The sequence below is a fragment of the Colossoma macropomum genome, unplaced genomic scaffold (assembly GCF_904425465.1).
Source record: "Colossoma macropomum unplaced genomic scaffold, Colossoma_macropomum, whole genome shotgun sequence".
Taxonomy (NCBI): domain Eukaryota; kingdom Metazoa; phylum Chordata; class Actinopteri; order Characiformes; family Serrasalmidae; genus Colossoma; species Colossoma macropomum.
Window position 1 is genome coordinate 5,479,816 of NW_023494793.1, and position 26,645 is coordinate 5,506,460.

The 26,645-nt window shown below is 40.6% G+C and overlaps 1 protein-coding gene across 4 annotated transcripts in view; it reads right to left on the reverse strand.

Moving 5' to 3' along the window:
• Positions 1–26,645, reverse strand: part of ncor2 (nuclear receptor corepressor 2) — a 179,295-nt gene that overhangs the window by 92,543 nt on the left and 60,107 nt on the right. For all 4 annotated transcript variants that reach the window (XM_036578276.1, XM_036578273.1, XM_036578274.1 and 1 more), the window contains one exon: positions 8,877–9,054. In XM_036578276.1, the coding sequence (XP_036434169.1) occupies positions 8,877–9,054 (178 nt within the window). The remainder of the gene's footprint in view (positions 1–8,876; positions 9,055–26,645) is intronic.

Below are 26,645 nucleotides of genomic sequence, written 5' to 3' on the forward strand. Positions count from 1 at the left end.
ACTCCTTAAATAAACATAACAGCATGTGGTTCCATCACACTGCTGAAAACAGCACTAGCAACCACACTGAGTCTGATTTTGTTCATGGTTATAGATACAGAACGTTATACAGTGGCAGACACCACACAAGCAAGTCTATTTGAGATTCCTTAACCCCACAGGCTTTGAGAGAAGTGTGTATTGATTTAGGCCTGCAGTTAGCACAATGGTAACTTGTGGACATAAGCTTCCATTTATTGCTAGCAACCTGTGTAATATATATGTTTGTGTTTTTTAACCTTTTTAACTCCTTGGACCCACCGGTGGTTCCCAAACGTACTTCGTCATATACTTTACTGCATAACTTTCCTCTTTCATAAGCTTCATTCAAAATGGGTGTCATATGAGAGCTGTAACTGTCTTCTTTCCAGTCAAATAGATGGGTAATGTAATTGTAAAACTTTATAATAAAAGAAGCTGAATTCACAACTTTTTTTTCTACTGAAAGTCGACCCATTTTTCCTCAAATCTGAGCTATAAACTGGATCTTAGATGGCGTCTCTTCAGTGATCTGCTTTGTAAAAATTACTTTTATTAAAAAATACAAAGAGCGTCTAAGATTTTTGGCTTTCAGTAAATTGTAAGCATATAGCAATATGTTTATGATCATAAAACACATTTTCTGTTAATTTGAGGGGAGCTTCTACAAAAAACTAAAAAATTAAATGAATAAAATTTACATTTATTTCATGCAGTTACTGAATAATTTGCCTTACGATTTGGGCATGTAAATTCAGACGGAAAAACCAAAATATACCCAGGAGAAAAGACACAACTGAGCATCTGTGAAAGTGTGACAAGCTCTGTATTACAGTTGTTATGTCAGTCAAATTTTCACAAGATGTACGTAAATGTATCTGTTTTGAGACGTAGAGAACTGATTCATGGGAAAGTGCAGCTCACAAAGGACACCTTCAAAATCTCAACTCATGCAAATCAAGCAAACGCTGACTGGCTTGTCGGCAGCAAAAGAAAGTGTCTTATCAGTGTGCTCACCTGACTTACCTCACATACATCATGGAAGATCAATACGGTGCTCTTTGGTGACAAGACTGGAGTTCACTCTACACCCTCTTACATATTAATATTAATAAAGTATTAATAATATACACATATTAATAATTCATAAGCGTGTCTTGGTGTGAAATTGACTTTTAGTATTGGGCTATTTGGTAGCACTGAGGGCAGAAAGAGAACGAACCAGTATTTCACTTGAACCAGAATGTAAAATTCAATGGACGGGCTCCGAAAGACATCCTAAGATAGAATATCTTGGGACTAATCTTCAAAATATCACAAAAACAGTAATGTGAGCATTAATTCTTGGAAAGAACATAATAATTCTGACCAGTGGTGCAGGTTTTCATTTCAACTGCGAGGCAGACACACTGTTCATAACACCTGACTCATGATTATTACAGATACTTATATACTTTTTATGTTACGTAAGGAACGTCTCCAACATTTTTTCCCCCAAACTGGACACCAAACCAAGCTAGACATATTTAAGAGTTACACAGACACAGAAGTACAGCTTTAGATGCAGAATCTAGTTTAATGAAGTAGATAAATTAGCCAGCTAGCTATTGCTAACAAACTAAGCTACAGCATAAGCGTGTTTAATCCACAAGAGCAACATCCTGCGGTAGATAACAAGCTGGTATTGTTTCACATCATCACAGGTAGCCTGCTTAGTATACCTCACTTTTTAACAGTGAGGTCAAGACCTGAAATAAAATACGGATTTGAACAAAATATCCTCTTTATTTGAGGCAGTTGTTTAAAGCCGCACTATGTATGTTTTGGCGATTTGGAGACCTCTTTGGTGGAAATGTGTAATTGCACTCATGGTGTGGGTGAATATTTTGTAAAGAGTGTTTTGCTTCGGACCCACACAGATGGGTGAATCTGAGTGTTTTGCTTCGGACCCACACAGATGGGTGAATCTGAGTGTTTTGCTTCGGACCCACACAGATGGGTGAATCTGATGTTTGCGAGTATCAAAAGACAACTCAGTGAAAACTTGGCGAAGAACATGCCTTCTGAGAATCTATTACTGTCATCGCCCCTTCATCAGTATACTGCCTAAACCTCAAGCTGGACCTCCGTTTTGACTTTGTGCATGTGATATTAATGTGTGAGGACGTATGATGACCACTTCAGGCTTTACAGGGCGACTAACAGCAGCGCATAAACACCACATTTTAGTGTGTTTTCCTTATCTCCTGTATCAGTAATGCTAAAATTTTATTGAAAATTAAAGCTAAAATTTAAAATTACACATTCTTGGTCAAATTTAACAACTGAAAGCAATCACAATACACTGTTAAAAAGCAGATTCAGGATGAATTGTGAGCAAATTATTGGGGAACGACATGTCCCCTCGTCCACCCTTGGTTCGATGCCTATGACACCGACACTGCTGCCACTAGTGTTCTCACTGAGTTTTGCTGGCAGCACTTAGAGGCTGTTACTCAGTGATAAGCTGAGCGTCAAAATCAGTGATCATTCTGCAAACAGCCAATTACAATCATCAGATGTTTCCCAGTGTTCGACATTACATGCAATTTAAAACGAAGCCGTATTTGTGTTGTTACTAATGAGATCAGAAGTAAAAATATCATTCACGGTCCATAAACAGACCCAGAGTGAGCAGTATTTCCCCTCAGAGTAGTACTGTAATAGCTGCTAAAAATACCCACCGCTCTCAGAGGGGAAGTCACCACTCAGCTAGACAACACTGAATACACTGACCTTGATACGCACGCACACAAAAATAAAGGGTGCAATCTCTGTGCCCTTCATACCGCAGCACATACACAGGGCGTGATCACAGTGACCTTAATCCTGCAGACCACAAGCAGCGAAGGGTGTGATCTGACCGTCCTTCATACACCACATCACACACAGACGACACAGCAGCAGCTTCACACATTCCTGTCCAGACGTGTAAGCGCACCGTATCTATGATACAGCGCGCTTCAGACAGTGTAGCTCCAACACTAAACAAGCGACTCCACTGCAGAACTAACAGAAGCTCAGTTAGGTAATTACCCAGGCAACTGCAGTTCCATTTCATCCACCCTGACCGACAGACCACCAGCAGTGTGTAATGAGTCATCTGTGCACAGAAATTCACTTCAAATTTCCTGCTTGTCACTTTTTCTTAATAGTTAAATATATTCAAATTTGAAAAACGTTATTTTAAGAGCCAAATAAGGTAAGAAGGCTACACTAAGGGAAGGCAAAATGGCAAAAATATAATAAATATATCAGACAATTTCGCAATATAGGACACATATGATGATATTTTGACATACAGACACGATTTATTGTAGTGCCACTTTTTTTTTTTCATATTTCACATACTAAATTGAAATCAAAGAAGACTAATTAGGATCTCATTTTAACTAAACATGCGGTCAGGCAATATTCGCACGATATCTACTACAAGCCCAAAAGCATACTGCTTATCACAATAACGAAATTTTCCACATTGCTACTATAAAATCACCATTTTACTACCTCTAGGGAAAGCAACTGCAGTAAACCCCTGGGGCTGTACTACAGTAACTTCTTCACCCTGAAATCTTATCTACTTCGTCGCCAAGACGACTTCGGTTAGGACTGAATTTAGGACAGAAGCTCATCTTATTCATTTACTCCAGATAAGAAAACAGTGTTACAGAAACATCCTGACTAGACTAAATCTCCAAAACTCTGTCCTAACCTTAAGATAAAACCCAGAGGGTCTTAACTTCTGTTTTAACCGTCTGTTTCTACTCTTTTTATGCAGTGACAGCCAGTATAGCTCACTATAACTGGAAGAATGGCATTATATTTATCTACATTGAAAACAGTGCTTTGACTTCTGAGGTATTTTTTCTAACAGCCATTGACGCTGCAGACACGATCTCCACCGTCCCCTCTTATTACCTTCATTGTTGATGTTGATGAAAACTGGTCAGATAAAATATTACAGTGATGGTGGTGAATAATGAGGAGACAGAGCTGAACGTGTGTCTGCTTATTAGACGGAATAACGTTGGCGCGCTCAGAATTACTTCGACACATGCTGAGCACATATCATGTATTCTCGCGTTTCACGTGATGTCACACTGTATAGTCATTTTGCCACCATTTTGAGGACCGAAGCAAGGCGTGACTGCGCTGCACGACACCTTCAATAAGCTGCGTTTTGTGAATGATTCACCTGCGAGACGCGACAGAAGCCGAGAACGACGAGAGACACACAGACCTTTAATTCAGTGTTTTCAGACTCCAGGCTTGGAGCCCCTGCACTGTATAGTTTAGTGTTTCTCTCTGCTGTTCACACCTCGTTCAGCTCAAAAAGGGATTGATTAGCTAATAATATCAGGTATTTTACCCAGGAAAAGCGCAGTTATGCAGTGCAGGGTTTGTAGGACTGGAGCCGGGAACTTCTGACCCACAACATTCAGTCTTATATTTAACGTTTATGTTTCTCCATTAAAACGTCATTTAAATCTCCAGAGTAAAGTTAAACCAGGATGTTTGCAGCTCCGTTAGTGCGACGACTGTTTATCTCTCGGCTGTTAACATTAGCAAATGTTATCTAAAGCCTAGCATTGTTCACATCTGTGTTACACAGCTGATGTGGCCTTACCCTCCCATGATGACAGTTTTTTCTCCTCTTTATGTAACATCATGGGATCCTTTACTCCCCTGACATGAAGAGCCAGCGGGCTTCTGTGCTTTTAGATGCTTTGAGAGACTCTCCAGTACAGTGAGAGGGGTTGTGTATGAGATATATAAATATAAAGGTCAGGAAAACACAAATTTGGTAGCTTTGCCGCCAGTTTAAGCGGGACCAGGAGTTCAGGTTGGGGTGGGGGTGGGAGGGGGGGCTGTTTAAGGATCGCAGCCTATTTTATCGACTTTGCCAAAATAACGTTTTTGTCTTCCAAAGCAAGCAGAGTAATATTAGTCAACTTTCACCTCTAGTTTTGTTTGTGCGAAGTCCCAAATATGGCAACCACAACAGAAAAATCATGTGACTGAAACCGTTGGATATTGTTAGTAACTAAAAACCTGTGTGTTTATGACAAAGAGAGCACAATCAGTCCAGTTTAACGGCATCCCATCACATGCTTATTTGCTTTGTTGTGTTGAAGCCCTTACAGTAGTCAGTTCTTAGCATTTTGACTTAATTTAGTGTGACTGGGACTCATACTTAGTCTGCATATTTAGTCTACACTACTAGTTAAAAGACTGTCCAGGCTAAAATTAAAGACATGATTCAGACGTTACTCAATCCCACAAAGAAGAAATTGTGAGATCATGGGGAGTACACTGGTGAGATCACTGGTTCTGTGAAAAATCAACTAAGGTCACTAACAAAGGCCACGTTCACACAGCAGGTAAAAGTGGCCCAAATCTGATACTCACCAAATCTGTTTTTTTTTGTTTGGCTGTTCACAATATCTTTCAAATGTGATCTATAAGTGGCATTAGACTGAACAGATCTGACCCGCATGCACATAAGAAGAACGCGTCACGCTGCTTCACGTGGCTCATCCAGACGTAAACAATCCTGACTATGAACGAACGCCAGTCGCTCCCGGAGGATCAGCTTCATCTTCACCAGCATCACAGGAGCCATCATGAAGCTTCACTGACTGACAGCTGGGCTCATCACCCAGAATGCGTTCGAGTTCGCCGTAATTAGGGCACGTTATTCGGACACGGTCACTTCTTCGGTTCGCGTCTTCGGATTCTTTAAACTTTGCTTTCAGACTTTGCGGCCTCGTTCTCCTACGGCCGCATTCGGCCATTTCTTTCGAATTCTCTTCAAACGAGGAGGAGTTTTGGATAAATCTCTTCTAATTTTTTGGTACAGAAACATGAGCCTAAATATTTCCGAGGTCTCAGCAGAGTGAAAGTTATGATGAACGTCGAGTTGGATTGACGTAAAAGTTGCATGAATTCTGATCTGGCTGTTCAGACTGAGTCGCATCAATGCAAATCGGACACATATCGGATTTCAGTACCACATATTTAAGCGTCTCAAATCGGAATTGATGTCCGATTCAGTGTTTATCTGTTCACACAGACACATTCGTGTCACATATGAAGAAAATTGGATTTGGGCCACTTTTACCTGCTGTATGAACGTAGCCAAAGTTTGTGTGTTCAGCACTGGATTTTGGCACGTTTATTTTTCTCAGGTTTCCCAGGACCTGCACAAACCCTGTGATAGGGCTTTTTTTTTAAATTATGCAACAGTAACATGTTATTATATTTTTGCCACATCACCCACCTCTACTGGTGCATCAGTCATTGAGGTAGAGGTGATTATGTTATAATAATGTTATAATGCTGATCATTTAAACGAAAAATTTAGAAGTAAAACTTAAATAAGTGCAATTTACTCTACAGTGAGGCAGTGAGGCAGTGAGGCGCTCTTCATACACACATCCCAGAGAGCACACACAGCCCCTTTATAGAGCCCCCGGCCTAGAAAAGAAGAGGCTTCATGTGCTGAAGCAGAACATGAGTTATTACCCCAACCATCTGCCTCTGCCACTTTCCGTTACACTAACCCCCCCCCCACACACACGCAGAGCAAATCCTGCACACAGTGTTGCGGCTCAGATGTTAAACGACAGCCCCACACACACACACACACACACACACACACACACACACACACACACACACACACTCTCTCTCTCTCTCTCTCTCAAACACAGCCCGGGGGCTCCTGTGTGCTGAATGTGCCACACTCTCCGGCTCTGGCAGCAGGATGGAAACACCGGCTAATGGCAAACGACAAGCTGATTTATAGGGCCAATAAATACATGCTGAGTGATTACCTCTTATTATCACTCCTGTCTGGAGCAGCGCACCAGCATCTTTTCGGAGGCTGATCTTACGGCTAACGATGACCTGCCGCTGAGCAGCCCGAAGATTAAATAATAAATACACACCTTTAACACCTTTAAAGCTCTTTCGTTTCACGGTTGCGATGAACCTGACTCATTTCGCTGCGGTTAAAATAACAGCCGATTACATAAGCTTCATTATCCACCAGCCTGCAACAGGTTTCCATGGCAATTACTTCACGACTGTAATTATCGCGGCGAGCGGCCAGATGCAAATTAGGACACAGAATATTTTATTTTAGCTTCCAACATCATGAGCCAGCAAATCAAACAGGGATTACTTTTTACTAGACAACTGATTGTTCAATATAAAGCTGACTAGTCGTCATTTACCACAGTTAAAGATATGCAAATTCTGGGCCAAAATCCAGGATATTGTTTATTTTGCATACCTGTCTATGCAAATTCATTAACATTTCAAATTAAAATTAAACTGGGACTAAATCAACCTGGATCAGCATCACCAGGAAATCTAAGACGTACTTGTAGAGGGTTGCAAATGGCATCACTAACGCTTTAGATGCCACACAATACTAGAACACTCTCGTGGATTTCGGGGCCGAATTACAGAAACTTCCTATCTTTTGGTCGTAAGATCCGACGGGTCAAGATAGGATTTTTCACAAATTCATATCACAGAAGCAAATCTTAATTTAGGAGTCTTATCTCACAGTATCTCATTTCATCTTCAGTTCGGAAACCCTAACGTACTCGACTGAAGTCGACAATCAACTGTCATGTCTGTTACCCAGCAACCAACCATACGCTCACAGCTGAAATGTAAACACGTCATCAAAATAATCAACTGATCATTTTTTAATCAGATACTGATGTAAAAACGGTCAAATAAAACTTAAACGCAATAAACTTTAAGTTGAGAATGTTGTTTCAGTGCTTCGCGCCGTTTTTCAGAGCGTCAATGCTCTACAGTTTCAGTTTCCCAAACGCTTTAGCCGAGCGCGCTAACGTTATTCCTCCTAATAAGCAGACGCACGTTCAGCTCTGTCTCCTCATTGTTCACCACCATCACTGTAATATTTCATCATCAACATTAACACACAAGGTAATAAGAGGGGATGGTGAAAATTGTGTCAACAGGGTCCGGGATTTAAAAAATGCTGTAACGTCATTATGCTAGTCATAGTGAACTGTGCTGCCTGTCAGTGCATAAAAGAGTAGAAACAGACGGTTAAAACAGAAGTTAAGACGCTCTGGGGTTTATCTTAAGGTTAGGACAGAGTTTAGGAGATTTAGTCTAGTTAGGATGTTTCTGTAACACTGTTTTCTTATCTGGAGTAAATGATAAGATGGTGAACTTAAGAACTGTTGCTCTGTAAAAGCTTCTGTCCTAAATTCAGTCCTAACTGAAGTTGTCATGGTGACTAAACAGATAAGATTTCAGACCGAAGATTATTAACTTTCTCTGACCAACGACAGTCGTCTTTGACGTTGGCATGACGACAACCATGACGGGTTGGCTGTGTACACGTCAAAAGGATCAGAATCTCCAAAAGGAGCTCTAACAGACACAAACCAGGCTACAACCATCTGAGTCAGAGCCTTTCAGCTTCTGAAGAAAGTGATGAAGCTCTTCATGTTACTTTCACATATTTGCATTTAAAGACATTTGGCCAGTGTGTTTTGTGCTTCATGTCATGTGGAGCCGGATCTACAAAATACGCTAACACTGAGTTACGGAGATCATCATGAAACGAACACACAATGAAAAGAGTAGCTGACGTTTCAAACAGTGTGGAGAAATAAAATAAAAACGATATTGGTACGACAGCGACACTACGAAACCACTGAAATGAAGGTAGAAACAGCTTGGATTCTTTGCTGTAGATGCGCTGGGAGCTGTAACAGGACCAAAAGTGGACTGACTGGAGGTCTTACAGGAGCCACAGTACTGACCTTAGCTATGTCTTCAGCTGCGCCCAGCGAAAGAGGCGGGCGGTGAGACTGATGACGCATCATTGTCTCCGCCCCTATTTCCAGGCGAGGGCGTTTAATCTCGGAGTACTCCACATCGGACTGGCTGTTGGGCTCCTGCAGGTAAATGTGCTCATATCGGATGTGAGGCTCTTGGGCTCTGCAGGAAACAGAAAAGTAAATGAAGGTGAATTACGGGTAATACAATTCAACAGTCTGGTAAACGGTTCAGACATTAATGTGAGATGAATAAGAATGAAAGGATTTGCAACGTGGAAAAAGAAAATCTGAAGATTTTATCCTTTCACAGGTCTAAAATTATCACTGCTTTGCAAAATTATTCAAATATAAATAAGCACATAATCACATTCATAATTAGCTACAAACTAACATTCATATTTGATTTATTTGAAAATCTGTGCACACAATAACATCGTCAAATACAAATCATCATAAAATATCTGTTTCTACTCACAAACACAAATGTGGGTTGGATTGAAAGTTTACAATCTGCACTTTCTGCATAATTTTGACTTGTTTCAATAAACTATGAGTGATAACTCATGTAATATTTTGTATGTTTTGATATTGCTGATGACAGAAACTGTGATATCTAGGCATATATATATATATATATATATATATATATATATATATATATATATATATGATACAACCCTGCAGTGTGTGTATAACTCAGCACAGAGCAGGATTTGGGGAGTGTATTTACAGCAGGGAGTTCTTTAACATTTCATTTCCATTAGCGCTCGTCCACTTCAGCCTAAAGCAGCTTTCTAATGGTCTACGCTCCACATACATTCATCCGGTAAGACGTGACGAGACGCTGCAACCACCTCCCAAACCACCACCTCTGTACAGGCTGCCCACATCGTCGCTCTTACAGGACCGAGTAACCATGGCAACGTGTTTACATTGGACATGAGAACACAGCATACGGTACCTCACACGTGCTTTCCTGTTAGCGTGTGAGTGCACACTGACCCTAATGCACTGCAGGACGACAGAAGGGGGAGGAGTGTGATACGACCAAGCTGGCATGTGCACACACACGCACACACACGCACACGCACACACACACACACACACACACACACACACACACAACCATCTCAACCTCTCGCACTCATAAATCTCCCTCACAGAAGCAAGATTCTCATATAGCCCTAAATTAAAGGAAGGGTTTGATGATAAATCCCCTCCGCAAACGCAGTCCATCAGTCAAGACCTGTTTGGCCTTTAACCTTTATTTCTTTAGTTTTACACTGGAGCTATGAGGCTAATATAGCTAACAAGCAATGGGGGCTTATAGACCCACCAGGTATAGACCAAAATCATCACATGCATATATACTGTACATATACGCATGTGTGTGTGTGTGGTTTGGATTGTGTGTATACAACACACAAACACATATCCTGTATGTATCACTGCTGCTGGAACAAAACCTTTTATCTCCATTTTTGTCATTTTTTGTGTAAATTTAATGATGAATGGAACAAAATAAATGCCACAAAATGGCTTAGAACAAATTCTGGTTCCATTGGCTTTGAAAGTAACATATGTTTTTTCCTTCTCCTATACACACACACACACACACACACACACACTTTAAATTTCCCATATTAATTACACACTGCCTTTTACCCTGGTAAATTACTAATTTAATTGATTAAATTAAACACTTTATTCATAACACGAGATGTCCATAAAAGGTAACTGTCTATTCCCATCAAATATAAAAAAAAATTTCACATATTACATACCAACAATTATTTTAAGCCTTTAATATTTTAATTTCATTACTACGCCTTCTGTATGAAGAGATGTTTCAGAAAATCTACAAAAGTTGATTAAAGTTTAATACGAAGAATTAAGCTTATAGACCCACCTGTGATACATACATGATATGTGTTTGTGTGTTGTATACACACAATCCAAACCACACACTCACATGCATATATGTACAGTATGTATGCATGTGAGTGATGATTTTGGTCTATACCTGGTGGGTCTATAAGCGTTTGGTGTAAGCTTAGCATGCAGACGTTTCATAAGTTACATAGTGATTCATATTTTCAGCCTTTAATATTATACTTTATGCACACATTGTCTATATGAAGGCTAATCCATATGAAAGCTTCACTTATTTGTCTCTGTGTTTTCATTGTACATCTTGTTCTCTGATTAGTATTAAAAATTAAGCTGTTCACGAAAAAAAGAAAGCTAACTGCCTACTACTGTCATTTAGCAAGAATATCTAACCATATATTATCATGATGTTTGCATTGCGTGCAGAGTTTACATGACTATCGTATCTCTGGCATCAGCTGCACATGGTTTCCTCAGCTTACATAAACAGTCCATACAGGTCACCCAAACTCGGCTGCAATATGTGGAGCCCAGTTAAAATAAACACGTCTGCACTCTTAAACGGGCTGAGAGGACCAGAGCAGTGCGTAAAGAGTACTCTGACGACATGTTTTATGCTGTGTAAAATCAAAACAGCTATGAGAGCTGAACAGCTATGCGAGTAAGAGCTTTCCTCTGCTGGCCTTACTTTAGACTGGGACACTATTTGGTGTCATCAAAGTCAAACCTCTAAAATGTGGCCCCTAAGCTTTCGCACTATAAAACTATCCACAGAGCTTATGTAGCTCCTTACAGAAGTATTTCCAACTACAATTACAATACATGTAACACTGCAGCTGCTACATTTACGACATGTTCTGCGAGTGTCCTGGCGGGTTAGCGTGATAACGTAGCCCAAAAAACCAAGCCTGTCCATTAGAAGAGCTGAGCAACATTCCTATTGGATCCAGCTTACTGAGAAACCTCGCAACAAAATTTGATCACAAAAAGCAAAGTGCAAAGACTACAAGTCAGGGTAAAGTACTCAACTCAGTCTCTGACAGATACTACTCCAGATAATGTTTCATGCTTTCGCCGAAAAAATAAAATAAAGCCATAAAAATAAGCAAGACTTTAGCTATGTAAGTTCTCCAAACTCCCACAAATGCAATGTTTCATAGCAACTGCGGCCAGACTGCACAAGCTTTTCGAGGCTTTTATGGATAAACGTCTGGAAAAGGCACTAAGCAGTTGCCATACGGAGGCTATGTAGCAGGTTACGCAGTGATCTGGCTGTGTGTTTGTGCTGTATTTCTGGATTGTGGGATGTTAGAGCTGGTTTTTCTCACTCTGGCTAGTGATGGAGAGTGTTCTGGTGTGTGAATCACATCTTAGCTAACTCAAAAGCTATGATCTATAATTAAGTACCATTAGCTAAAGCAGATCTGTATATTTTTAACTGATGTGACCGAAGACTGAACATTAATGACTATTGCCAGCTAACTACGACTTCTAATCAGGTACAGACTTAAAACACACACTATGCAAATACACAAATGCACATTATATTTGATGCTGTTGCCATTTAAGAACTTATACAAGATGAGCTGTACTGAATTTGCAATGTTCACTCGATCAGAACGACAATCTTTAGGCAATGAAAAACACCACTGCTTCCGTTTCTGCTCACTGTAGTAGCGGTTAATTCCCACCGTCAGCCAGCTAACCCAGGGGTCTTTACTGAGGATTTCTGCAAAGACATTAGTCAGATGATACAAGCTGTGTTTAAACCTAAAATCTGGTTTTATATCTCAGCTTCATGATTCCATCTGTATTCTCCTCCTCACGGTAATCAGAGGGTCCTGGTATTGGGTGTAAAACATATATTTGGTCTAGAAAAGTTGCAAAGTAAAACTGGCCAAGTTACGTCATCTAAATACCAAAGCAAAGTACAAATCCAATGAAAAAAACCCTCAAATACAGGAACGAAGCATTTCTTCGTCGAGGGAGAGTAAAAGAGAGGGAGACGCATAGAAGAACGACCTTCACAAAAAACTCCCGCCAGGCTTTTTTTTTTAAACACACACACTTCTGAAAGGACAAACTGGGAGACAAACAGAAAGGGAGTTAAAAGAAGGAGAGAAAAGACAGGACTGTGACTGAGGGAGACGTTTCACTCTTTTCATCACGTGACTTACAGCAGTCAGTCAGTCTGTTTCATCCTATTCCAGCAGTCTTCAAAGAGGAGAGAGAGAGAAAGACAGAGACAGAGAGAGAGAGGACTGATGAGGAATGTGTGAGAGAGAGAGAGAGAGAGAGAGAGAGTCCCGTACTGCCGTGTGGAGTGAAGACTGAAGGTGATTTATTCCAGTGTTTAATCAAAGGGAAGCGTCAGGCAGCAACGTGTTCGTGTTCAGAAGGGAAACTCATCCTTAACCTGATGAAGTCCTGCCTCCATTACTGCTCAGAGGGGCTCGATCACTGGGCCTTTTTTCTTCAGAGATGTGTCCTCTCACAGCTCATTTTACTGCCCTTTACTTCATATTCATATTTATAAACCACTAACGGCTAGCGATCTAACTCTGCTGACAATCGCTCTGGTTTGTGCTGTCGTGAGTGAACGGCTAGACTTCTCCTTCCCCGTGTCCCAACCACAAATGCATTGTTCCGTAGCAAATGTTCCCACTGACTGCAGCTTTCCGAGGTTTTCATGGATAAACGTCTGGAAAAGGGGCTAGGCAGGAAGTTTACTGGCTTCAGCAAATTAGCAATGTTAACCCTTTTGTTGCCATATAAAGGCTAAATCAGAGAGCTAATGACAGGTTATACAGTGATCTGGCTGTGTGTTTGTGCTGTATTTCTGGGCTGTGGGATGTTAGAGCTGGTTCCTCTCACTCTGGCTAGTGATGGCAGGTTCCTCTGAGTGTTCTGATGTGTGAATGTCACTGTTTTTAACCCTTTGTTTATAATATGATGGCTAAAAGCAGAGATGTAATATAACAGTAGCGAGCGGGTTTTGGGTGATTTTGGAGCTGGATTTCTGGCTGATGGACGTTCACAGGTGGATGAAATCACTCTGGATGGTGAGGCAGAGCCTGATGAGTGATCTGATGTGTGAACCATGTTGCTGTTTTAACCCTTTGTTTATAATATGATGGCTAAAAGCAGAGCAATAATATCAGGATTTTGGGTGATTTTCCAAGCCGAATTACTCACTGGTACTGATGTCGAAACTCTGTGATGTCCCACTAGCTAGTTAGGGCTGGGTCTGCTGACTGGTCTGAGATGTGTATCATGTCTGTAGCTTAAACCGTTATGAAGGTATTAACGCTAGACGTTACCTACATTACCTTCGGGCTGTAAGGGTTAAGGCCAAAGCCATTAATACAACCTACTGTAGACTGGTTAAAGCTGCTGCCAGCAGTTTTCCTGTTGTACTTTCCATGTATTCCATCACTACGGCAAAAACAGAAAGTGAGAATCTGTGGCCTTGAGCTAGATCAATGAAAGACGCTTACCAGTGTGACCTTTCAGACAGATACAAATTAAAGATGATTTTAAATTAGTAGCACTCTAAATTGTTTTTACAATTTCTCACAAGATTGATTTATCTTTTTGTCCATGTTCTATAAACGTCTGCAATAGTAGCTGTGAAAGAGCTTATTTCTGGACGGACGAAGGACAACTGTTCAAAGTTCAAGCCTTTGCTGCTAACAGTGAGACCGAGCAACAGAAACTCCAATCCATCACATATCAAAAACATTTTTAATAATGTTCACATTTCATTATATACTATTACATAACTGCCTAATCGCAATTTTTTGAGTCGTTGATTTTCCACAACTGTTTGCACAAAAGAAATTGAGTGTATTTTCATCTGTTGCTTTGAGGCAATAACATGTAAGGAAAAAAAGAAAGCAGACACCATTTACTGTTATGGGTCTCACAAAAACAACTGAAGTTCAAACTTCTGACTGGTGCTATAAAAGTTTAAAGGACGTCAGTGAGTAATGTTGGTTTATTTGATGCTTGTTAACACCTTTAGAGGGCAGCACTGAGTAATGTTTGTTTATTTTGTTGAAAATGCCTTTAGAGGGCAGCAGTGATTAACGTTTGTTTATTTTGTTAATAACACCTTTAGAGGGCAGCAGTGAGTAACGTTTGTTTATTTTGTTGAAAATGCCTTTAGAGGGCAGCAGTGAGTAACGTTTGTTTATTTTGTTAATAACACCTTTAGAGGGCAGCAGTGAGTAACGTTTGTTTATTTTGTTAGTAACACCTTTAGAGGGCAGCAGTGAGTAACGTTTGTTTATTTTGTAAGTAACACCTTTAGAGGGCAGCAGTGAGTAACGTTTGTTTATTTTGTTAATAACACCTTTAGAGGGCAGCAGTGAGTAACGTTTGTTTATTTTGTTAATAACACCTTTAGAGGGCAGCAGTGAGTAACGTTTGTTTATTTTGTTAGTAACACCTTTAGAGGGCAGCAGTGAGTAACGTTTGTTTATTTTGTAAGTAACACCTTTAGAGGGCAGCAGTGAGTAACGTTTGTTTATTTTGTAAGTAACACCTTTAGAGGGCAGCAGTGAGTAACGTTTGTTTATTTTGTAAGTAACACCTTTAGAGGGCAGCAGTGAGTAACGTTTGTTTATTTTGTAAGTAACACCTTTAGAGGGCAGCAGTGAGTAACGTTTGTTTATTTTGTAAGTAACACCTTTAGAGGGCAGCAGTGAGTAACGTGTTTCTTTGATGTTTATTACTAACACCTTTAGAGGGCAGCAGTGAGTAACGTTTGTTTATTTTGTAAGTAACACCTTTAGAGGGCAGCGGTGAGTAACGTGTTTCTTTGATGTTTATTACTAACACCTTTAGAGGGCAGCGGTGAGTAACGTGTTTCTTTGATGTTTGTTAATAACACCTTTAGAGGGCAGCAGTGAGTAACGTGTTTCTTTGATGTTTGTTAATAACACCTTTAGAGGGCAGCGGTGAGTAACGTGTTTCTTTGATGTTTGTTAATAACACCTTTAGAGGGCAGCAGTGAGTAACGTGTTTCTTTGATGTTTATTACTAACACCTTTAGAGGGCAGCAGTGAGTAACGTTTGTTTATTTTGTAAGTAACACCTTTAGAGGGCAGCGGTGAGTAACGTGTTTCTTTGATGTTTATTACTAACACCTTTAGAGGGCAGCGGTGAGTAACGTGTTTCTTTGATGTTTGTTAATAACACCTTTAGAGGGCAGCAGTGAGTAACGTGTTTCTTTGATGTTTGTTAATAACACCTTTAGAGGGCAGCGGTGAGTAACGTGTTTCTTTGATGTTTGTTAATAACACCTTTAGAGGGCAGCAGTGAGTAACGTTTGTTTATTTTGTAAGTAACACCTTTAGAGGGCAGCAGTGAGTAACGTTTGTTTATTTTGTAAGTAACACCTTTAGAGGGCAGCAGTGAGTAACGTTTGTTTATTTTGTAAGTAACACCTTTAGAGGGCAGCAGTGAGTAACGTGTTTCTTTGATGTTTATTACTAACAACTTTAGAGGGCAGCGGTGAGTAACGTGTTTCTTTGATGTTTATTACTAACACCTTTAGAGGGCAGCAGTGAGTAACGTGTTTCTTTGATGTTTGTTAATAACACCTTTAGAGGGCAGCAGTGAGTAACGTGTTTCTTTGATGTTTGTTAATAACACCTTTAGAGGGCAGCAGTGAGTAACGTGTTTCTTTGATGTTTGTTAATAACACCTTTAGAGGGCAGTAGTGAGTAACGTTAACCTTTAAAAGGCACCGGTGAATAACATCAATCTCCTCATCAGCCCATCTGGCCACTTCAGGCTTGTATTTCAATACAATGAACAAAATTAAACTGTCAGTCACATCTGATGTGGTAATAACGGCCGAAACGCCACGACTGTGACAGGTCAAGGCCGAGCTCTACACACTGGCACAAGCTGGTGGAAGCTTAAGCAACAAACAGCACAAATAGAAAATTCACCATTAATCTCACAGCATTCAGAACATGTATGAGCCACTCATCTATAAGACCCACCTCCGTCTAAATACTGTTACTAAATACTGAACTCATCTTCCACCTCCACACGAGAATCTGTGCAAGGTGCGCGCCCATATTTACTGTGGCTTAAGCAGCACAAAGTTCACAGACATTCATAACACTGCCTGACCTAATTATGTCAAATTCAGCCACACACACAAACACACACGCTGGGCTGAAATCTAATAGCATGACTGATGAGCCACACAAGCTGAGGAATTATGAAGCACACCCATATATTTAAGAAAACAAATCTCCATTCCTCAGTGCTGCCCAATAAAAACAGAGAATTCATTCTCACTCTGGCAGTCACACTGACAGGGGAAAAAACTGACACACACAGGTTTTTAAACCTAGTGAGGACACGGGAGTCATAAATATGTCCCAAAACTACTTGTGTGTAATATTTAGTGGTGTCGAAGTTAACACGTTAGCGCAATAAATTTTTAACTCCACTAATGTTTTTAACGTTGTTAGTACATTTTCCGAATTTGACCTTTCGAACCATCCATAGTCCGTAGCTCAATGCCGAAGCCCTGATCGCATGCTGGTATTCAAAAGGTGATTCAAATGCAGCTTTTAGATGGCATGGTCCACATCAGTTTATCACTGAGGCATGTCAAGTCTGCATAATCAATCGACCTTTATTTCGACTCGGAAGTACATGGAGGGTGACTCTCGTTTCCAATGTAGCCGAGCAAATTACAAGGGACTGGAAAAAGTTGAAAATTTCAAACTAAAACAAATGAAAATCATCAAGACAAAAAGATTTATATGAAGAAAATTGAAAAATTACAGATAATAGATAGTGATCAATAAGAAAACATTTTAGAAAAATCTATTATTTACTGAAAAACAACAGTTGAAGAATTAACATCAAATAGAACAGTTGCAATCAAATATTAAAATAAAATAATAATCATTATTATTATTGTTATTATTATTATTATTATTATTATTATTATTAACAAGCAAAACACACCACTGACTAGTGATGCATCAATACTATTTCTTTCTAACTGAGGATGACTACTAGTTTTTAATGCTTGCCGATGCAACTGCAACGCCACAGTGAGTAACTTACTAAGAATCAAGCAGTTGTTAGTGTAAATGAGTGCAACGTGCCTTAAATCACTGAAACCTGACTGATATTAAATGATGTACATTGGCGAGCTATGCTACATTAGCTACCCTGGATGGAGCAGCGCTACAGAGGAGAGGAAAGAGTTTTGCTCCACATCAGAAAAGCTGTAAGTAAAGTACATTTCGAAGTTTTTGATCCTCATCTGTCTCTTTCTACCGTCTCTGTAGCTCAGTGACCGCAGGAATCACGTCCGAGGCTTTTGTTTTGTTCCTCTAAAGCCAGACATGCACCACGTGATTTTAGAAATCTTGCTCTTTGGTGACTCAGACTGGACGTGTAATTAGACCATCATTTATGGACAAAGCTTACGATTTATATACTCACTATATGAAATCGCTTGGTCCGACTGACCTGTCTAGGTAAAACACAGCCCTCACAGACGGCTCTGTCAACAAACAATTATCAATAAACAGCTCTCATTCAAAATAACATGCTGTGCATTAGGGGTGCGGGAAAAACTCGATTCTTAGATGCATCGCGCGACGTGAACGATTCTGAATCGATTCACAAATGTCAAAAATTGATTTTCTAAATATTTAATTTATAACATAATGTTGACGGAACGCAAAAGGCGGAACTGGAAGTGCGGAAGAGCAGCGCCCGGACAGTCTGTGGCGGCACATAACAAAAACACTACTGGATGAGTGAGAAATTCAACCGGCTCCCTCTGCATTAAAGCCAGGTTAGATCAGGAGTCACAACACAAATGATAAGAAGAGCCATTTTGCCTTTCAACGAAGTCAAACCACCTTGGGAGCCACAACATTTAATGCCCAGTATGTCTCAGTATGTGTTAATGTCCTAGTATGGGCTAAAAATATAAACGAGAGCGCAGATTTACTTCGCTCTGCTTTAAGCTTTAGCTTTAGCCGCTTTCCTCCCATCTCCGCCAGAAAACTTTTCTTCAAAACTAGAAGAGTTTCTTGTAAAATGTCTCAGCGTCCGGCTGTTTCACGAGGCTGAAGTTGCTTCTCATTCGTCAGCTTCTCGTTCTAATTTTCCCGTTTCCCGTAAATTCTGCCTTAGCCACCGAATGTAACTGCTGCACCATTTAAGGTGGAACGGGAAAATTCGAAAGAGAAGCGAGTTCATTTACGCAACTTTGCAGATTTAACCAACCGCGCTGCTTATAAATGCGAATAAGTCCTCCAAATGTTCATCTTAATCTCTGTTTTTTCGTTCGCTACTGGTGAGGCCAGACCTCGGTGCTATGTGATCTGCTGTCTGTTCTCGGTCGTTGAGAACCAGGGCTTTCACGCTATGCTGCACACTTTAGAGCCGAGATTCAGCATCCAGGCTCGAAAATAGCGGGCGTCTCTGAATGAGAGCCTTCTAGTTCACTTGCCACATCACTTCCATTTGATTTATTAATAAAAGATATTTTAGATATTTAAAGCAAAGTATTTGTAATGATCCGTAATGCATTTACATTATAAATCATTACAAATACTTTGCTTTAAAACTACCAAGACCTCAGACAGTAGGAAGATAGAAATCCTGTGTGGAGAAAATAGATGTATCGAGATGCATCGATAATCGTTTTATAATCACATCGCAGCCCCTTGACTCGTAATCGAATTGTGAGGTGCCTAAAGGTTCCCACCTCTACTGTGCATTATTATATTGTGCATTATATATTGGGTAAACACGCTGAGAAAATGAGCTACAGCACATTTGCTAACACTATGCACTGAAACTAAACTTGGTGGTGATACACGGGAGGATAATACGGTCTCTCTAAAGCCTATTTTACAAAGATAATTAAAAATAAAACAGAGCATGAACGTTTACATCGCAACTGTCTTCAAACAGAGAAAAGTCGCATATACGAGCTTTACTTCTGCAAATGTCTTCTTTTTCGCCTCTGTTTTGTTAGCCTACGTGTCAACACAGAACGTTTAAAGTGTCCAACTACGTGGAGTCCGAATGTAACACTTCTTTGTGAAAACACTGCCAGCTTCAGTCATTTGTTCATGTACACTCAGCTGACATCACATGGTATGAGCCGGTATCGGACGCTAGTATCGGTGCCTTTTTATGAGGTGGACTGTGAGTAAATTAGCATGACACTGGGCCGATATGCGATACCAGTATCTGTATCGATGCATTCCTACCACTGATGCAGCAATAGCAGTAATATGAGTGCTGCCAGGAGAGAAACTAAAAAGCGATAATGAAGTGAAAAGCTACAGTTCCTCTGAAAAGAGGTAACATCGCTCTGAAAGATAAAGAAGCTACGATCCCAGAGGAGTTGCAGCCACTGCTTCTTTCACTGGGTGATAAAAACTGGAAACTTTAAACCTGATTTTCATGTTTACCCTGTTTTCTCAGGAGTTTCATGTTCAGTTCACATAGCTCTGAAATTCTCTCCTCATACAGCTGGAACAGAATGAGCTGCTTTTATAAATGAGCGAATCTTTGTTTAGGGTCAAGCAGGGTAAACGCTCTTAATCCTGATTAACTACACAAAAGAAGAGACAGACCGTGATGAATTATTTAATCGTTGTACAGCCCTAGAAATAATATAAAGTATCTCTAATAACATCCCATAAGGATGCACTGATATGGGAATTTTGGGCCGATGACCATATTTGCTGTTGTTCATATCTGTCTTCACATTTTGGCTGTAATTATGGCCTTTTAGGTGACAGAACTGGTGTTACTATTTCAGAAATAGCTGAAGGAGATGATAACAGCGCAACTGCCTCAGATGATCTAATGAGACTCAGATGAGACTCGTCTTCTACAGGTGTTCTCATCTTCAGTGGACCACCTGCAACATGAAATACATTTTGACCATTTCTGGGCCTAACATGATCATCAGCCTAGCTCAGAAGTCAGCAACATGTGGGTCTGGAGTCGCATGCAGCTCTTTTACTGCCCTGCTGCGTCTCCACAGCGGAATTAGATTTTAAGGTAAAAATAAAATAATCCTCCTTTATAGTAAAATAAAGCTCTGATATCGTTTAACACAGTTTTAATAAATAGTTATATATATAGATATATATAACTGCTTTATGTAACTAGGTTGGCACGCAGACTGCTGGTCATCTTAACAACGCAGACTCAACTAGCTAGTACCTAAAGAAAAGGCAAAGAGAGAGATCTAAGACGAACATCGACGTTTTGGAGATTAATGGACTTATTTGCATTCATAATCACTCCAGCTGGTTTCCTGATACGTTTAAATCTGCAATGAGAAACTGTCAAACACTAAAAAGTCGTGAAGCTGAAGTCGCTTCTCTTTCGCCAGCTTCTTGTTCGAATTTTCCTGTTCCTCCTTAAATGGTGTAGCAGTTACATTCTGGCACCTCAGGCACCATTTAAGGTGGAACGGGAAAATTAGAACAAGAAGATGTGAGAAAAGCGGCTATAGCTGAGCTAAAGCGTAAAGCAGAGCAAAGTAAGTCTGTTTTTGTTTATATTATATTTTTAGCCTATAGTAGAACATTAGCACATACGGAGACATATTTACAGCCATTAACTGTTGTGGCTCCCAAAGTGGTTTGATTTTTGTTGAAAGGACAAAAAGGCTCTTCTTAATATTTGGGTTTCCAACCTTTGGCCAAACTCATTTAGCGATAAAAGCTCAGCTTTCTTAGTCACGTCCTTGGCAGTACGATCATGTTCAGGCCCTCGTGATTCAGAGTAGCATGAAAGTATAACATAACACGCTTATTCACAAATATGAGCAAAGCTTTCACATTTTACAGTTCTTTCAAAACACAAAATTACCAGCCTTTCGAAACATAAAAATCAATCGTCAGCGATGATGAAACAAAGCAATGAGCACAGAATAGTGATTTCAGCATTCAAATACTGGCACCTCAAAAGGTTAACTGAGCACTCAGGCACATCACTGTAAAACAGACCTGAATTTCTGCCCTGAAAATGTATGAAAGCAAACACACACACACACACACACACACACACACCCCTCCTATCTCTTTCCTACTTCCCCTGATTTCCATAGAAGCTTGACGCTTACATAATCACATCATCAAAATGCATCTTTCATCCCTCCTCCCTCTCTGGCGTGTGACAGTAAGCCTCAGTGAGTGAGAATATGCGGGGAGGGGGTGGTTTAGCAGGCCTGTGCTAAATTGAGGCCAGCTCAAGCGTAGAGATAGAGCTCGAGTTATCGTGGAAGCCTCTGCCAATCTCCCTCTCTCTCTCTCTCTCCTAACTCTATCGCTCCATCTCCCTGTTGGGTCGTGCAGCGTGCAAAAGCTTCCTCTGTACTTCAGTACTCTTTTCCTGTCTTTCTGTAACACACCCCTGTTGATACTGCTTTTATCTCTCCCACTTACACCCCCCCATCCCCCATGCTCTCTGACTCTCTTTCTTACACACCACACATTCAGGTTAAACTAAGATAAGACCGGATAAGACAGCACTCCACTCGCCGCTATGGCACAACACAATACAGAGCCAGCAGGGCATACAGCTCAGAACCGGCTTGCTGCTCTGACAGCTGCATTTTTTTGAAATACTATTCAAATATCCCAGATGGAAAATATTTTATATTGTTAGAAATAATAAAAAAAAACAAAACAAAAAAACACCAAGTTTAACAAAATTCAAACAGACAGTTCCAGTTGTAAAATCACATCACTGTAAAATACCTGATATACACGCTGATTAAATTCTGTATTCTGAACTAAAAACCGAGACAGAGCAGGACATCTCGCAGACATAAAGAGCACGATACTAATTATATTTGACCTTAGCAAGGAAATCTGGAGAGCTAACAAAAGCTAATTTAACTTAAGCCTTGGGTACACGACTTAACACATCTAAACAGATTATAAAAAGACTGGGAATCTCGCACTATCAGATCGTTGTTGCTGAACCAGACTGACCTGACTGAGCTTGCACGAATTCGTGTGAACTCACGTGTTGTCACATTACTAGGAAATGCAAGTAAACAAACATGGAGCGGCTCACTGCTGCTGTTTTCTCTGCCGTGTGTGCTGCAGGCGGGTATGTTTAAGTGACGGTCATGGATTTAAATAGGTGACCAGGGTGGTATTTTTTTAGAGTACATAAACTCGATTGTGCTCGCGCCCTAAACACATTAAAAACTTCGCTCCACACGAGTGACTTTTCTTTGTTCACTTGCTGTATTTTCTTCTGTTGCGCATTCGTCTTTATTGGCTGTTACAGGAGTCTGTTCTGATTGAGTCGCTGACCAGTTTACACTAGATTACGCTCAGAGTCAGAGTTTATCAAACCTGACTGGTCTGAAACGCAATCGGGAGGCCAGAAATCTGAGTCTGCGTCCCTCACACACGACTCAATTCTCTCTCCAACTGTCGACTCAGACTGACCCAGAAATCTGCTGACTAGAGCCGACCAGCGCAGACTCAGACAGACTGAGAATCAGGGCTAAAATCAGGGTAAAAGTCGTGTAGTGTAACCCCGGCTTTAGCTGACTATCAGATGCTGGCTAAGCTGCACCTGGTTCTCCTCAGTCAGCTCCTTCAGGTGGGAAGATGTTACAGCACTGGCAATTTGTCATTTGACATTTTAACTTGGTTTTCCACTTTGTCTGTGGTAAAATACAGCCGGTCTATTAATGTGCGAGTTGTTGAATGCTGTACTTTATTTACGCACAGTCTGTCTGTATCAGAATATCACACCCTGCAGGCAAGCTTGAGCGTCACTGTTTGGAGTCCAAAGATTTGGAGCAGACTCTCAAATGCCTAGAACCAAAGAACAGATTCTTTTTGGCACCAACTACCCAGCAAAGTATTCCTCCAAATGAAAACTGCTTCACACACACGTTCACCTCACTTCAGTGTTTTCTTATCGAAGTAAAACAGAATGATGAAATAGACAAATCATTAAAAAACTTAATCCTTACATTTTTCCATTTAGCAGATGCTTTTATTGGTGTATTACAGCCTTTTAACCCCACTTTCCTGTGTGTGCATGTAATCCACTTCAGTACCTAACTTTCGTGTGATATACTCTTAAAAAAGAAGGTTCTTCAGGGGTTCTTTAGTTAGAAAAAGGTTCTTTATAGAACCATGAACACTCAAAGAATTCTTTGCATGATTAAAGGGTTTTGTGCATCTTGAAATGGTTCTTCAGACTAATGGAGAATGTGCTTTAGATGGTTCTACATAGAACCTTTTTGAATAGGGTTCTATAGAGCTCCAAAAAGGTTCTTGACATCACAACACTAACATCGTAATAACAGAAGAACGCTTTTTGGTGCTTGTTGCAGTCGCCCAACCCTCGGGTACTGTTTTCCCACCCTTACGGCCGTCGACGATCCCTGTGGGTCAGGCGCCTGCCACAGTGCTATGTAGAACCCTTTTCAAAAAGGTTCTACATAGAACCATGTATAACAGATTCTCCATCAATCTGAAGAACCATTTCACAATGCAATGAACCCTTTAATCATGCAAAGGGTTCTTTGAGTGTTCATGGTTCTACAGAGAACCGTTTTTTGTTACTAAAGAACCCCTGAAGAACTAGCATTTTTAGGAGTGTAAGAAAGCACTGAGTTGATTCTGTGTTGAGCTGTTTCGTCCGTGAGAACCACCAACAGCAGCCAACACCGGTCGGCACAGCCTAAACACCAGCGCTACTGCAGAACACACCCACTTAAATAACTGTGAAGGAGGGATATGATGAAGGGAATTAAGGCCCCAAAAGCGGAAGGAGTCGAGAGAGAGAGAGAGAGAGAGAGAGCAAGCATGAACACACACAGACACTCTGGCTGGCAGGAGAGCAGCCTCTTTGTGAGCCTGTCTGGCAGATCCTGTCCACATATGTCCCTGAGGCGAGTTCCCCTACTGTATCATCACTTACAGCACGGCCTGCTGAGAAACACCGACAGCACACATACACACACATACAAGCCAGGGCTTCATCCACAGAGCTCTGTGTGTATCTTCCACATGTTAGAACGTTACTTTGCACTCTAGTTCATGTGAAATAAATAAATAAACAAGTAAACAAACAAGCAAATAAATAAAATAACAGTTAGGAACATGCATAGGTACTCAGGTTCTCGGTTCGAGGTGCCAGTAGAGGAATACTGAAATCGCTATTTGTGTATTCCTTATGCTTCATCCAGGAAAACAGAGAAAATAAACATATCAGCAACTCAGGGAACTCAGTATACTTCGCTACTCTGAAACGCGAGTGCCTTAACGTGCGTTTAGACAAGAACGTGTTGTTGAGGGCGTGGCCGAGAAGTAGTGCTGGGCGGTATAACCTCAAATCAATATCACGATTAACTGAATATTTTACCTCGATTATGATTAATGAACGATTTTTTTTGGTTTGCTTGTTTTTTTGCCCTCATAGTTCACTTACAAGGTTTGTACTGTAAATATGCTCTGCATATCTTAATGTTAATCGATCGGAATTCACGCAGCTTTGACGTCAATCCAACTCGACATTCGTCACAATTTTGCGCTGCTGAGATCTCATAAACATTAGGGCCGATATTTCTGTACAAAAATTAGACAAGACTCATCCAAAACACCTCTGTGTTTGAAGAGATTTCGAAAGAAATGGCCGAACGCAGCCGTAGGAGAACGAGGCTGCAGCGTCAAACAACAGTTAAGAGTCTGAAAAGCAAAGTTTAAAGAATCTGAGGACACGAACCAAAGAAGTGACCGCGCCCTTTTTACAGTGAGCTCCAAACACATTCTGGGTGATGAGCCCAGCTGTCAGTCAGTGAAGCTTCATGATGGCTCCTGTGATGCTGGTGAAGACGAAGCTGATCCTCCGGAAGCGACTGGCGTTCGTTGGCAGTCATGATTGTTTACCTCTGGATGAGCCGTGTGAAGCACTGTTCTTTTGACGCATGCGGGTCGGTTTAGGAGCTGATCTGTTCAGACTGATGTCGCATACAGATCACATTTAAAAGATAATGTGAACAGACAAACCAAAAATTGGATTTGGTGAGAAAATCAGATTTGTGCCACTTTTACCTGCTGTGTGAACGCAGCCTTAGCTTTCATGTCGCAGAGTGGATGTGGCGTAGTCATGTGACTACACATGCGGTAGTATGTTTTTAAGTGGACAGGACACACAGAGTGGGGAAAGGATTAACAGAATTAAAAAAAAAATCTAAATAACCGACATGGGCAAGATTACGTCGGTTACAGGTTCTGAACGTCGGTTTCAATTACTTTTCAATTAATTGCCCAGCCCTACCGAGAAGGCACAGATTTATCACTAAATAGGCTCGACTGATGTTTAGAAACAGCTAAAACTGTTTTCTCTGACAAATTAACATCTCAGCACATCCTGAAGACAACGACGAGTCTCCATCAGCATTCAGTGTTAGCGGTTAACCGATCTCCCTCAGCTATTTGTGAATAATAAAACACATTGTGAAGTGTGTTCCTCTGCTTGAGGCTAAATTTTTGTGCAACAGCCCTGACATCTAAAAAGGGGAACCAAATCTCTGTAGTAATTTCAGCAGACAGCAGCCCTTTTTGCACTGCTCTTTTCCTTCTCTTGCAGATACTCAAATATAGAAACGTGTTGGAACGAACATGCCTAACAATAACAATAATTAATAATAATTAACAGTAGCAGCTAGGCATAGGTTGCCATTGACTTACCCAGCTAGCAACATTAAAGCAGCTCAAACCCTGAACTTTCTATTACACAGAGGTGGGAATCTCAAAGCACCTCACAATTCAATATGATTTTGATTCTGGATGCCAA